Source organism: Magnolia sinica, chromosome 5, assembly GCF_029962835.1.
Source record: "Magnolia sinica isolate HGM2019 chromosome 5, MsV1, whole genome shotgun sequence".
Classification (NCBI taxonomy): Eukaryota; Viridiplantae; Streptophyta; class Magnoliopsida; order Magnoliales; family Magnoliaceae; genus Magnolia; species Magnolia sinica.
The window spans coordinates 10,469,827-10,485,691 of record NC_080577.1 but is presented as its reverse complement, the minus strand read 5'-3'; the positions used below and the strand labels follow the sequence as shown (position 1 = coordinate 10,485,691).

Here is a 15,865-nt window from a genome sequence, read left to right as displayed (position 1 = left end):
ACCATTTGCTACCAATCTAGACTAATATTTATCATGTTTCTTCCTGAAAATCCAATTACAACCAATCACCTTTCGACAAATGGAAAGCTCTACTAATCCCATGTCTTGTTTTTCTACAAGGAGTCCATCTCATCGAACATAACTGTCATTTACTTCTTAGCATCATTGTCATCTAATGCTTCTTGGAAAGTACACTGATCCCCCTCATCCTTGCCTAGCCTACCCTTCTAATAGATTTTATTTTATATTATTTTATTTATTTATGCACGGTGAAGATGATGGATGGAGTGGATTTCATACAAGATGACTATAGACCTCCCAAAGGATGTGAGTGGTACAACCGGGCTAGCTTCGGTAAAACCAAGTATATGCTTCTAATTAGTTGCTAGTAGTCAGAATATATAACTATAGAGTTTAAGACATCTTAATCCTTAAAATAATAATAATAATTAAAATAAAAAGAAATGATAATGACAAATAACATGTATATTTAATTATTAAGGGAGCACAAAGTGGAAAATGTGCGAAGGCCCCAAGATGGGCACATTAGAGAAGTGCGGTCACATTTTCATCCTCACCCTGCCAGGCGATGGCAAGCATCGCCAGAGCCCTACCCTCATCAACGCCATCGTAGCCGCCCTGCGCTGCATCCGAGTCGAATCTACCCCCGGCTCCGCTCTCGTCACAACGGCGGAGGGAAAGTTCTTCTCCAACGGCTTCGATCTCAACTGGGCCAAAGCCGTGAGGCCCGGCTTCCGCAGCCGGCTTAGTCACATGATCTTCAAATTCAAACAGATCATCGCCGATCTGATATCCATCCCGATGCTAACGATTGCAGTCGTAACGGGCCATGCCTCAGCAGCCGGCTTTATACTCGCGCTAAGCCACAACTACGTTTACATGAGAAAAGACAGGGGCTTTCTGTATATGAGCGAGCTCGACATTGGCCTTCCCTTCCCCGAGTATATCATGACTGTGATTCGATCGAAAATCACTGCGCCGATGGCTCGACGCGAAGTGGCGCTGCGAGCCGCGAAGATCAAGGCGCAGGAGGCTGTGGAGATGGGGATCATTGATGCGGTGCACGATAGCCCAGGCGAGACGGTGGAGGCTGCGTTGTGCCTGGGGGAGGAGCTGGCTGGTAGGAAGTGGGACGGCGAGGTGTATGCGCCGATAAGAGAAGGGATGTTTCCTGAGGTGTTGGAAATGCTGGGGCTGGCGGAGAAGAAGACGGCAATCCCTTTGCGCCTCTGATACGTGAGAGGTCCGGAGATGGAATACGGCCGGAAGCGGATTGTAGAGTGAGTAACTCACTACGCTTAGCGTACTGAGTAAACTTTGTGTGGTCTACCATCATTTATGTATTTTATCCGCTCCGTCCATCCATTTTAACAGATAATTTTAGGCTGGACCCAAAAATGAAACATATAAAATGTTCAAATGGGCCACACCACAGGAAACAGTTGAATTAAACGTCTACCATTGAAATTTTCTTTGGGCCATAGAAGTTTTGGATCAAGCTTATATTTGTTTTTTCCCTTCATCCATGTCTTTATAATTTTATAAACTGGTTAGATGACAAATAAACATCACTGTGGGGCCTAGCAAGGTTTCAACGGTGGAAATCATTATCCCTGTTGTTTCATGTGGTATGGTCCACTTGATATTTGGATATGCTTCAATTTTGGGCTCAACCCCTTCAATTAGATGGAAAAACGAATGGACGGTGTGGATAGATGACATACATTCAAGGTGGGCTCAACTGAGTTTACTCAGTACGATAAGAGCGTACTGAGTAACTCAGTACGCAATCCGATTTCGATACGACCGTTCATCCAGCGGGTCCCGCGTACCATATATGGAGAACATGTACATTTATGAGCTCGTTTTTTCCCTACACGCGACTCAGTATCGCTAGAATGTCTCTCCGCAATCGGCCCAAATGCGGGAATTTTATTAATATAAGAGCCGTCCATCTTTCTCGGAGTTGGATTTGAGGTATCAGAAATCTTATTTTCAGCTGCGTTCATCTACACGTAGTGCTCACAATCATCTATTCAGTGTAGGTTTCTCAATCCTGTAGTGGATGTTTCTGATCATCCTACTAGCTTAGCATGTGTATATACAGGCAAAACGCTCTATTATCACATTTGATTTAATCCTTTTCATCTGAGCCGCCGTTGATGATTGGAAACGGATTGGCTACTCCCCTTGACACCAGCCATGGTTGGTGTTATGTGGGGCCACCATGATGTATGTGTTTCATCCATACCATCCATCTATTTTTACAGATTATTTTAAGGTATGATGCCAAAAATGAGATGTATTCCAATCTTAAATGGACCACATAACAGGAAACAGTGTTTAATGAGCGTCAACCATTAAAAATATTTTGGGGGCCATAAAAGTTTTGGATCAAGCTGAATTTTGTTTTTTTCCTTCATCTGGGCTTGTATGACCTAATCAACAGATTGGATGTCAAATAAACAGTACGGAGAGCCTTAGGAAGATATTAATGGCGTGTGGTGTGGTCAGGTTTATATATATCCCATTTTTGGGATCAAGCACTAAAATAATCTTTAAAAATGGATGACCAGAATGATGAAACACATACATCATGGTGGGGCCCACAGAGCACCGACCACAAGCCCCGGGGCTGGTGTCAGGGGGAGTAACCAATCCGTTTCCTTGATGAATCACCTTATCAACTGCTACGTGTCGGCCAAAAAGCTGAGGGCATAAGCTGCCGCTGCCGGACGCGGATTTCCAGCGAAAGCCTTTCGCAGGAAGTTCCTGCACTGGAAACTTGGGTGGTGCCCAACGTGATGTTTTTGAGAAATCCACCCCGTGCATCCGTTTTCTGAGCTCATGTTAGGACTTGAGACAAAAATTGAGAAGGATCCAAGACTCAAGTGGGCCGCACTAGAGTAAAAGTGGGTAGAAAAATTTCTACCGTTGAAAACTTTCTGGGGTAGAAAGTGATGTTTACATGACATCCATACGGTTAATAACGTCATTCCTACCTGGATGAACTGAAAACACAAATAGTAGCCTGATTCAAAACTTCTGTGGCCCACGAATATTTCCACTGTGTATGTTCATTACTCACATTTTAGGTCCACTTGAGTATTGGATACTGCTCATTTTCGGTATATTATTCTAAAAATATCTCGGAAAATGGATGGCCGGGGTGGATTTCTCAAAAACATCACATTGGGCCCCACCCAAGTTTCCAGCGCAGGAACTTCCTGCGAAAGGCTTTCGTAGGAAATCCGCGTCCGCCGGCGCGGCCCTTTTCACCTTATCACCATGGTTTTGCGGACGGAAGCGGATTCGCTGCTACGCCCGCCTGTGGACTGAGGGGCGACCGTGATGTATGGGTTTCATCCACATTGTCTATATATTTTTCCATATCATTTAAGGGTATTATCCCAAAAATGAAGTAGATCTAAAGTTCAAGTAGACCACATAGAGAGAGGGAATTAATCTCTTACCGTTGAAAACTTCTTGATGGTCACAGAAGTTTTGGATCAAGCTAATATACTTTTTTTTCTCTTTATCTAGGCCTATGTGACCTTGTGAACAGGTTGGATGGCAAATATACATTAGGATGGGCCCTAGGAAGGTTTCAACGGCAGTCATTATTATCACCCCTGCTTTGTGTGGTGTGGTCTAATTAAGCATTACATCTGCCTCGTTTTTCAGGCTTATTCCCTAAAATGATATGGAAAAATGTATGAAGGGTATGGATAAAACCCATATATCAGGGTGGCCCCACAGAGGCCCAGCCTGTGCTGAGCTCGGAACAAGCGGAGGTAGTACCCAATCTGCGTACCACATAATAACACGGAAGCTGCTGTGCGGTACTGTAAAAGCTGTGGGCTCCACCTTGATGTATGTGTTTTATCTCACCTATGGATTCCAGCGAATCGTTTCGGTCGTGGCATGCAAGTTAGTACAGATGAATAGGCCTCGTAATGGATGGGGGTCAGCCCAAGCCCAACCCATTTTCTAAATGGGCCAAGAGCGTTGGCCCTAATCCCACCCGTAAGCCATTGCTCGATGACCAGACCCGACCCACCTAAAACTTGTGGAGTCTGACCTGATTCGAACCACCGACCCAGGTTTAAGAATGCAAGCTCGTGTGCTGCTTGTAAAAAACTGTCATGCATGACAAAGGGCCCAACCTGCTCCTATGCCTTCAAATACCGTTCAAAATTCAACACATGCTTGCAACCTACACGTGTACTAGGATGTAAAAGTTTATAGACTTGCCAACATTAGGTACATGTGTGGGATCCAAGCCAATAGCTGGGCTTATACATGTAAATATCGTTAAAGTTTTAGTTAACGAAAGAAATACATACGCTAATCAACACTTGCTATGGTAGAAGTAATAAGGAAATACCACAACATTCACGCAACTAACTCAAAACTATATTTTGGTTGTTTTGTTTTGGGTTTTGGGTTGGCCAGATCAGGTCATTGGACCGGGCCCATTGATGCGTTCTATGGGCAGCTCGGGTTGGGTGGGTTGGTCTAAAACCAAGTCCAGCCCATTTATCAAAATGGGCTCAATTTGTAGCCAGAGCCCAGCCCTCTACCCCACCCAACATGGCGTGAACCCTGCTAAGTGATGCGTCAGGCCAATTAACAACGGGGTCCCTCGACCCATTAGCAGCCCTACAAATGAGGCTATGATTGGGTGATTTAGTCCGTTAATCTGATGCGTTGCATGGAAAAAGAAATCCTTAAACAAGTCCTGGCTATTAGCGGTTAATAAACGGACACAGAAGCACTGAACATGCAACCAAAGGAAGCCGATGACTGGACCGCTTGTATTTTCTAATCAACCGGGCCTTCCCTGATGTAAACCAAAACCACGCAATTTGGAGACGTAAATATCCTAAACGGACGCGGATTGCATGTAGACGGGATTACCAGGGATATCCATGGGGGCTTGACTCTATGGGGCCACCGTGATGTATGTGGTTTATCTATGCCGTCCGTCTGTTTTGCCATCTCATTTTAGAGCATGAGCCCAACAACTGACACACATCCAAATCTCAAGTGGACCACACCACATGAAAGAGTAGATATTGAATACCCAACGTTGAAAACTTGTTGGGAGTTGCCGAAGTTTTGGATTATTCCAGGTACACGTGACCTTATGAACAGGTTGGATGGCAAACAAATATCACAGTGGGCCCTAAGAAGTTTTCAACGTTGGGCATCATTATCTTGTTGTTTCCTGTGGTGTGGTCCGCTTGAGCCTTGGATCTGCCTCATTTGGGGCTTGTTCCCTAAGATAAACAAGCAGTGGTGCCAGTGCTATGATCAAGTCGAGTTTCAGCCAGACCTGTTCAATAATCGGATCTAAGTTTCAGACCCAGACCGGCTGCATTGTCGATCTTAATGGGATCCAAGTCCGCAGGACCTGGATCGGACCTAGACTAAGGTGATCCAGACCCTCGTTCTCTATCCATGTTACTATGGGAGAGGTGTAAGTTGGATTGGTCTTTTGTTAATTGCGATTGGCTTTCTGTAATTTGACTTTGACTCAGTAATCTACAGACGCAACACTGAAAAATCGAAAAATCTCTTGTATTGAAGTGTGTGGTAGCTATTTGTTTTCTGTGAACCTGTCACAGTTTTCTGTTATTTGTTCCCACCAATTGAAGGGCTAGGATCTTCCAATCAAAAAGAAAGATTCTGGCCACCATTAACAAATGGGTTTAAAAAATTAACATTCTTGACCCGTAAATCATGGCCCCACACGTCTATTGTTGATTCTTATGTAAAGAAAACAGAAGGAAAAAAAAAAAAAAAGAACAGTTCATGGGAACGAGCTGATAGGATCATACCAATTTTGTACACAGTACGATGTAGCCTAATGAGTAAACTTTATGACGCCCATCATGATGTATGTGTCTTATCCATACTATACGTCCATTTTACCCCCTCATTTTAGGGCATAAGTCCAAAATCGAAGCATATCCAACGCTTAAGTGGACCACACCACGGGAATGGTGGGTATAGTGACGCAGGGGAGGATGTGAGGTCGAGCACCGTCTTCCTCAAGAGGATAACTATTCTGAATCCACGGAACTTCTCTGGACTCCTCACAGAGACATCTTGAAGCCACGAGGAAAGAAAGCAGGAAATAGAAATAAGTTCTAATAAATTCAAAATTGATTAATGAATGAATAAAAACGAGTTCACAACCCTGTAAATAGGGTACCAAGTAATGAGAAAGAAATCAAAATCAAACTACAACTAAAACTCCTAGAATTCGCGACTTACTATAAATAGTAAACTTACTATTTATAGACGGTCGTGATGTCTACTAGTGCGCAAGGTTTTCGGTCAAAAATAATAAGTGTCCTATTTGGCTTCACCAAACCGTTCTCCTAATTTTTCTAAGCTCTTTTCACATTGGATATAACTCCTAAAGCCCAACGGATGAAGAGTTATAATAAAACTAAAACTTACTATTTATAGTAAAAACGAAATTAAAATAGGGAAACGACTGTCGATCTGGCGGTATTTCACAAATTCGGCTTGGGTAACCCGGCATAGCGGGGTTGGTTGGCTAAAGTAGCTCATTCTACCCCAAAATCATAAATTTTACGTCAAATAACTCATTCCAGATTGCGAGATATGCCTGATTTAAAGTCTGATGGTCTGGATCACTTCTGTCGTTGACCGGACCTTTTTCGATCCATCTTGGCCATGTAATTGTCTGTGACCCGCTCTACATCAGTCTCCTCCACTTCAAAAGAACTCATCCTCGAGTTCTCGTTATGCTCTGGTTCATGATATCCGGTCAAGTCCGCGACGTTGAAAGTCCATGAGATCGCCATGTCATCTGGAAGATCAACAACATAAGCATTATCATTGATTTTTCGGATGATTGGTACCGGTCCAATCTTTTTATTCTTCAACTTGTTGTATGTTCCGGTCGAAAATCTTTCTTTGCGCAGATGGACCATTACTTGGTCGCACACCTCGAACACCTTTTGTAGCCGATGCTTGTCCGCTTGCTCCTTATACTTTTCATTCGAGGCATGTAGCTTGGTCTGTACCTCTGCATGAATGCCCATGATCTTATCTGTCATATGTTCTGCTGCAATGCTCATGCCTGGGAGCTTGGACAGAGGGACCAAGTCTAATGTGTAGCGAGGTACTCGTCCATAAATAACCTGGAATAGAGATTTCTCTGTCGAGCGATTCACCATGTTGTTGAATGCAAACTCTGCTTGAGACAAAGCCAAATCCCACTACTTCGGTTTTTCTCCTGAAATATATCGAAGGAGGTTTCCCAACGTGCGATTCACAACCTCGGCTTGCTCGTCAGTCTGTGGGTGGTAGGCGCTGCTGAACTGAAGTCGTGTATCGAATCGAGTCCACAAAGTCCACCAAAAGTAGCTTTTGAACTTCGTGTCACAGTTAAAAGTAATAGTCTTGAGAACCCCATGTAGCCGCACAATTTCTCTAAAGAATAGATTCACCATGTGTGTTGCGTCGAGAGTCTTCTTGCATGGAATAAAGTGCACCATTTTGGAGAAACAATCTACTACCACGAATACCGAATCCATGCCGCGTTGTGGTCGTAGGAGACCAAGCACGAAGTCCATAAATAAATCCTCCTAAGGGCCGTTAGGCACAGGTAACGGGGTGTAGAGGCCCGTACTATGAGATAGCCCCTTGGGGGTCTGACAAATATTACAACGTTGGACTGCCTTTCCCACATCACGAACCAATTGCGGCCAGTAATATCGTTCTTCCACAAGAACTCGCGTCTTGTCTCGCCCTAGCTGTCCACTAAGGCCACCTCCATATAGCTCTTAAATTATCTATTCCCTTAGCGAACTGTTCGGGATGCACAGTTGATTTTTCTTGAAAAGAAATCCGTCTTGCATATGTAAGTCATCGGGGTGACCTTCTTGGCATCTAACTTATGCGTCCTTAAAGTCGTCGTCGTCGGCATATATGTCTTTGAGGCGCTCGAACCCGACAACCTCATTAGTCATAGTGACTAACAAAGTTGCACGACGACTTAGCACATTGGCTATCTTGTTCTGTTGTCCTGACTTATGTTTTAGCACAAACGTAAATTCATGTAAAATTAAGATCCACTAGCATGTACACGGTTAATGTTAGCTTGGCTATTAATGAATTTGAGAGCTTGATAGTCTGTGTAAAGTATGAATTCCCTTTGAATCAAATAATGTCACTAGTGTCACAGTGTCTGGACCATCGCGTACAACTCGATCTCATATGTAAACCACTTCTTGCGTGCAACGCTAAGTTTCTCACTGTAGAAGGCCACCGGCCTACCTTCTTGAGACAAAACTCCCCCAATCCTAACATATGAGGCATCACATTCGAATTCAAATAGTTTGTTGAAGTTGGGAAGTACAAGAGCCGGGGTCGTGGATAATCTACGCTTGATTTCGGCAAATCTCCTGTCGGCTTCGTCAGTCCACTGAAACTATCATTTCTTCATGCATTCTGTGATTGGTGACACAATGGTACTGAAATTTTTCATGAATCGATTATAGAATGTAACCAGTCCATGAAAACTTCGCACTTCGTGAATATTTGTATGAACCGGCCATTCTCTGATTGCCTTCACATTTTCCTCATCCACTCGAATGCCCATGAATGTAACCACAAAACCCAAAAATAATAGGCTATCAGTCATGAAGTTGCACTTTTTTAAATTGAAATACAATTTATTTTTAGTGAGCACTTGAAGGACCTTTTTGAGGTGTTCCATATAGGTGGTCTCGTCTTCACTGTATATTAAAATATCATCAAAATAAACCACAACGAACCACCCAATGAAAGGTTTCAGAACTTGGTTCATCAATCTCATGAATGTGCTAGGCGCATTCGAAAGATCGAAGGGCATGACTATCCATTCGTACAATCCTTCCTTGGTCTTAAAGGTCGTTTTCCATTCATCACCCAGCCATATTTGAATCTGATGGTAGCTGCTCCTTAGGTCGAATTTAGAGAATATTTTTAAACCCTCTAGCATGTCCAGCATATCGTCCAACCGTGGTATAGAAAACCTGTATTTTATGGTGATTTTGTTGATGGCTCATCTGTCGACACACATGCGCCAACTCTCATCTTTCTTTGGAGTTAATAGAGTTGGTACAACACATGGACTCATACTTTCTCGAATAAGACCCTTACGGATCAACTCCTCCACTTGCCCTTGTAGAATCTCTCACTTATTCGAACTCATTCGATAATGAGGATGATTGGGTAAACTAGACCCGGGGACAAAGTCAATATGGTGTTGGATATCCCACATGGGGGTAACCCCCATCGGGAAGGTCATCGAGCTAGATTTCTTTGAATTCATGTAACAAGTGTCTTAGTCTTTCAGGGATGATGGTAGGCTTGAATTCTTTCCCTTTTACAATTAATGCATAAGCTTGTCCTGTTTCTTTAAATTCTTCCACGAAGTCCTGTATGGTTAAGAGAAAATGGCCATCCACTTTAGAAGTTTCAGGTGGTCCCTCTAGATCCATGGGGTCCAATATGGTCGTTCGGTTATCCTTGACGAAAATATATATGTTATCTCGCCCTTTATGAGTAGTATCACGGTCAGATTGTCAGGGTCGACCAAGTAGTATATGACATGCTTCTATATCAACCATATCGCATACTACTCCATCCTTATAATGTTTGCCAATTGAAAATGATGTGTTGCACCATTTAGTTATCTTTGTTTCGCTGACCTTCTTGATCCAACCGCTTGTATATGGGGAGAGATGACGCTTCGTTTTCAATTATAATTTTTTCACCATGACCTTGGAGATGATGTTCTCACTGCTTCCACTATCAATGATTATGTCACAAACCTTTCGATTCACCGTACACCTAATGTAGAAGATGTTATGCCACTGTGGATGCATTTCTTTTCTTAGCGTATATAATAGCTGCCTCACGACGAGCAACTCATCGTGATCTTACTGAACCCAACCTGAGTCATCTGCCTCGTCCTCGGTGGTATGTTCCTGCTCTTCAACATTTAGATCTTCATAGGCGTTATCAGCACTACCATCATTGATAGCGAGGTATGCCACTTTTCGTTGGGGACAAGTATTTGATAGGTGACCTGGTTGGCCACAACAATAGTTGTCGGGACTTGACAGAGCATAGGGGTTTAAGATTCTACTTGGACCAGCAGCAGTCAATATGCCCCTTTGGGGTCTAGCTTGCCCGCTCCCCTAATCTCGGTTCTCAGACATATGAGGTTGAGTGCGTGTTCCTACGGACTCCTTCCCCTTGGGCTGTGGAGCTCCCTGGGGCGGACCTGCCGTAGGGATCTTTGTGGTAGGATAGGTCTATGTATTAAGACGTTCAAGTTGCGCTTCCTCCTAAGTAGCCAACTTGATCGCATCATTTATCGTCTAGACAAACTGCATTTGGACTCGATCCTGAATAGTCATACGCAATCCACTGTTGAATTGGGCGAACTAAATCGTTACGCGCCGTCAGGCGATAAAATTCTTCTGCGTATTCTCTCACCGATTGACTACCTGTCGACAATTTTGGTATTGTTGGAATAATACTTGATCATAATCGCTAGGGAAGAATCGGGCATATAGTAGCTGTTTCATCCGCTGCCATGTACGGATTGGTGCTTTCATCTGCCTGGTTCGTGCGACTTGTAGTTGTTCCCACCAAGCTGAAACCCACCTTTCAACTTGTATGACACGAGCTTGACGTTCTTTGCTTCATGGATGTCTATATAGTTGAAAAATCGATCAATTTCAGAAAGCCAATCAAGGAAATCCTTAATATGTAGTTGGCCACTGAAGTTAAGAATATCAACCCGCATCTTGAATTCTCGATCTATTCGATCTACTCGATCACCGCCTTGTCTGTGGTGTTGAAAGATTATGTTATCGATTTCCTCCTCACTAGATCCCCCTCCTTAGGAATGACTCTTGAATGCACTGCCGGTACTATCCTGTAATCAGGGCGATTACGAGTTTCAGCAATTGACGGTGGAGGATTACCACCAAGAACACGGATTTACCATAGGGTTTCCGTCAAGAGATTCGCTATGCGGTCGATGGAAGCATGCAACCCTTGCATGGCTTGCCGATTCTCTTGCTGTGCTACTTCGAAAGCTACAGCCATTAAAGGTAAATTCCCTGGAGCACCGCCCCTGGGATTGTTGCCTGACCCGTTGTTAGAAGTCATCTATCCGAGGAAAAACATGGCTCTGATACCAAACTGACGTAAGGGAGGTCAAGCTCCGTCTTCCTCAAGAGGATAACTATTCCGAATCCACGAAACTTCTCTGGACTTTTCATAGAGACTTCTCGAATCCACGAGGAAAGAAACCAGGAAATAAAAATAAATTCTAATAAATTCGAAATTGATTAATGAATGAATAAAAACAAGTTCACAACCCTTTAAATAGGGGCACCAAGTAATGGGAAAGAAATCAGAATCAAACTACAACTAAAACTCCTAGAATTCACGACTTACTATAAATAGTAAACTTACTATTTATAGACAGCTGTGATGTCTACTAATGCGCAAGGTTTTCGGCCAAAAATAGTAAGTATCCTATTTGGCTTCACCAAACCGTTCTCCTAATTTTTCTAAGCTCTTTTCACGTTGGACGTAACTCCTAAAGCCCAACGGATGAAGAGTTATAATCAAACTAAAACTTACTATTTATAGTAAAAACGAAATTAAAATAGGGAAATGACCGTCGATCTGGCGGCATTTCACAAATTTGGCTTGGGCAACCCCGCGTAGCTAGGTTGGTTGGCTAAAGTAGCTCGTTCTACCACAAAATCATATATTTTACGTCAGATAACTCATTCCGGATTGCGAGATACGCCCAATTTAAGGTCCGATGGTCTGGATCACTTCTGTCGTCGACCAGGTCTTTTTCGATCCATCTTGGCCATGGAACTGTCCACGACCCGCTCTACATCATATAGTTATGTCTAATATTGAAACCTTCCTATGACCCACAATGATATTTATTTTTCATCCACCCAGTTCATAAGGTCACGTAGAAAAGGATGAAGGGAAAACACAAACATTCAGCTTGATCCAAAACTTACATGGACTCTGAAGTTTTCAACGGTATGCGTTCAATTACCGCTGTTTCCCATGGTGTAGTCCACTTTCGCCTTGGATATGCTTCCATTTTCGTCTCATTCCCTGAAACGAGCTGTTAAAATAGAGGGACGGCGTAGATAAGAAACATACATCATAGTGGGCCCCACATACTAGTTTACTCAATACGCAATCCACGTGGTATTGTCTAGGAGATTTTTCAGGTGATGGAGCCTAGCAGATCGATGGTCTGGATCAATGAACCACGCTCTCCACTAGTTAGAAATGAAAACCCCAGCAAAGCTGGCCTCCGGTTTACGTGTCTGTAATTTCTCTGTTCACAGGGAAAATGTTTTTGGCAGTGAAACGACAGCGAAGAGAATCCACGGTGTCCCCTTAAATGCATGTGGGCCATGAAGTAGCGATCCAACCCATCGAACTATTAGATGCCCATGAATCTCTAAGATAGAAAGTAATGGGGAATCGTGGAAGCTGATCAGGGTCAAATATTGCATATCAGACCCCAGTAATTGCCTGATTTTACGTACATGATAAGGTTTAATGCCATATTTTAATTGTATTTTTGTTACAGGATGAAGTGAGGAGCGTTAATTGAAAATTGATGTTAAAGGCTGGATTTCATGATCCAAAGTCTCCAGGGCACAGGATGGACTCCAGAGAACCAATAATGAAGATTTTACATGCCTGGGATCTGAGGAAAGCAAGCCAAAGGGGCCCGAAAAGGGTCCAAAATGCAAGATCACATGGTTCCCGCTATCCGATCAGTTCGAAACTTAATACATGGGATGAGGGCCGTAAATTAACCGTACATATTAAATTTCAGCCATTAAAGATCTCGGGAAGTGAGCCAACTGACAAATCAGCCCGTTAATCTCCAATTTGGGGCCCACCTGATATTTGGAACTGCTTCAAACTTGGTGTTGACGGTTGAAATTATATGACAAAGAAGATGGACGGATTGGATTTCTCGAAATCATCACAGTGGACCCCACATTGAGTGACATGTGCATGGTGCACATGTGCACTGACCGAGCACCGAACGGGCTTGCGTCGGGTCAGCAGCGCTGACCCGACTACGTCTTTGAAAAGGAAACCTCCGTTTCCAGCGTCCGCGGCAGCCGACCGTTGTCGTCGGTTGTGGGGCCCACCTATTGTCCAAATGGACAATCCAAACCGTCCATCCGCTTCCTGAGGTCGATATCGTCATCGCCTAGATGTCCGTTTGGTTCCATACATATGTACGGACGTTGATCGCTGAAAAAACGTAAAATGGACGGTGAGTTCAAAACTCCGTGGGTTGCACCGAATCCACCCCAAAACCAGTCAATTCCTACTGATTTTTCGAGCTGAAACTAATGGACGACGTGGATTCCTGTGAAAAGTCCAGGAATGGGCCCCACCATCATCGCAGCGTCGGTTTGGCGTCCGCGTAGCGTCTTCCGCTGGCCGTTTTTGCGAAGGTTTGTGGGCCCCGTACGTCACGCGTACGGCCGATCTGACCCGTCCATCGTGTAGAGGGCTTCGAGAGCTTCAAAACCATGTTGATATTCTTCGCCCATGCGTACACACGTGTGCGGTGCAGAGGCCACAAACAGGCCGTCTTGTGACGTTCAAAACTATTTTTTTTTTAGATTTCTTCATGGACCTTCAAAACCACTTATTCTTGACTGAAATTTCGTCCTGAATCCAATGGACGGGGTAGATTTTCCAGAAAATGCCTCTGTGGGGCCCACCGATCACTGCTGCGAAAAATTGCACTTCGAGTCCTTCTACGACTCTGCCACCGACCCCAGCCATCCAGCAGCTATAGAAGGAGAGTTTTGGACGTGGGAAAGGCATTGAGAACCATTCAGAACCATGGGATTCCAGATCTGGAGCAAGGGAGAGAAGAAAGAGAAGAAAGAGAAGAAAGAAGAGAGAGAGAGATTGTTTGGTTTGATGTTTTTTATGAATTTTATTTAATATTTTTTATGGATTTTATGGGTCACTAATGATGAAGCCCTTAATTTGATCAGCTCTTGTATTGGTTGATTTACTTTGAATTTCAATTAATTTGTTTCTTTCTCTAAGTGGGCTTTATGGGTTTAAATTCTATACTTCTCCATCTATGAACTTGATTAAAGTATATATATGGATGTTGTTTGGATGCTTATTATAGGTGCTTATGTCGGATCAAGAACAAGTTTCCTATAGAGGAAGAAACAGGGTGCTTTAATGAATGTACATTCCATGTACCCGACCAAGGATATGGGATATGTCATTCATGGCATTGCTTAAAGGAATTAGACAGTTTGTATGCCCGATTAAGGACACAGATTGTGCTTTCTCTGTATAAGTGGTATCAATCTAGATCAAGGTGAATCAACAGACAAAACAAGGGTTAGGATAATTAGGGGTGGATTCGAAAGTCCTAGTGCTCTCTCTCTGATTGAATTTTCTTCCCTGTTCTTAATTAATTGTTTTTCATAAAATTGTGCTTAGTAATTCATTCCATTATTTGTTGGATTAGTTAAGGAGAATCATAGATTTGAATTGTGACGACCAGTCCTCGTGGGAACGATCTCGTAATACGTACCGTATCTGCATCTGATTCGTATACTTGCGAGTTTAAAAATCATTTAAATCGTGTTGGTTTAAATAAAACATCAGAAGCACACTGCAGGGATGAATGAAGCAAAATATTTCAATTGTACACTTAAGTTCAAACACAATTAAACTCCTTGTCAATGAAAAGTACAGTACAAACCGATATTGTACCATAAAAGTAAAAAATCACAAGAGATAGAGATCATGAGTTCCAAAAAGTCTCATATATACTTTTTAAGCCCAAGCTATGCCCTTTGAAACCTGTAGTAAGAAAATTTAAAAACCTAGAACACCTTGGCCCTATATATTATCACAGTTGGAATATGAAACAAATCTCGTACTTATATAATTTTGTCCATATTGGATGGCACCTTTGATGGAACTTTGTTGGTGTTGTGGGTAGAAATGGTCTGACCACGCATGGGGCTAGCTCGGACTCACAAGCTCATCACACGTATTCCTAGGATAAAGAGGGGTCTTGGATAGCCGTCCTTGATCGTCTTAAGGATAGGACACTCCCGAGCTTAGTTCTTGACATTGTGTATGATCGAGCTTCGACCAAGCTTATATGCGCATCTTTAGTTATCATCCGAATACATATGATCAGAAGATGCCTGGGAGATTGGATGGCTTGACAAGATCAATGGGACAGCCTATCAAGGACAATGTTGTGGATAAATATCGTCCAACCAACTTTAAGGTTGGGTCTGGCTGACAAGCGTATACTCCTGTACCATCTCATCGAGAAAGGCTAAATGTCACACCCCCTCTGCTCGGGAAAGCCAACAACCCAGACGAATGAGGGCTTGGCTAGTACTGACCAGTATAAAAGTTCTAAGCTGCTCATACCAGTCCCTGACCAGTCAACCGACTAGCTCAACTCAGCTTTGGCATAAACAACTGAGGACTTAGTTCGAGTCGGTCCCAACCATCCATAGTGGTCGAACTAAGGAGAGGCCGGCATGATAGATGTGTTGGACGATTTGAGTCATGCCGAGCCTAGAGCTGTGTCTTGTCGACTTATGACACACCGATCTGAGTCGTGCCGACATACATTCTTAGTCGGGTGGCCAGTCTTCCTTTCATACATGCGATTCTAGGGTAGCCGTCTGTCACTAGTGCATAAACGTCCGCTGCATGATTCTAGGGT

General features: G+C 43.3%; 1 protein-coding gene across 1 annotated transcript; it reads left to right on the top strand.

The window, feature by feature from the left end:
• Positions 1-473: 473 nt before the first annotated feature.
• Positions 474-2,173, top strand: LOC131245414 (enoyl-CoA delta isomerase 2, peroxisomal-like). The gene has a single exon (XM_058244866.1). The coding sequence runs from the start codon at positions 520-522 to the stop codon at positions 1,252-1,254; it is 735 nt and encodes a 244-aa protein (XP_058100849.1). The 5' UTR covers positions 474-519; the 3' UTR covers positions 1,255-2,173.
• Positions 2,174-15,865: the final 13,692 nt, after the last annotated feature.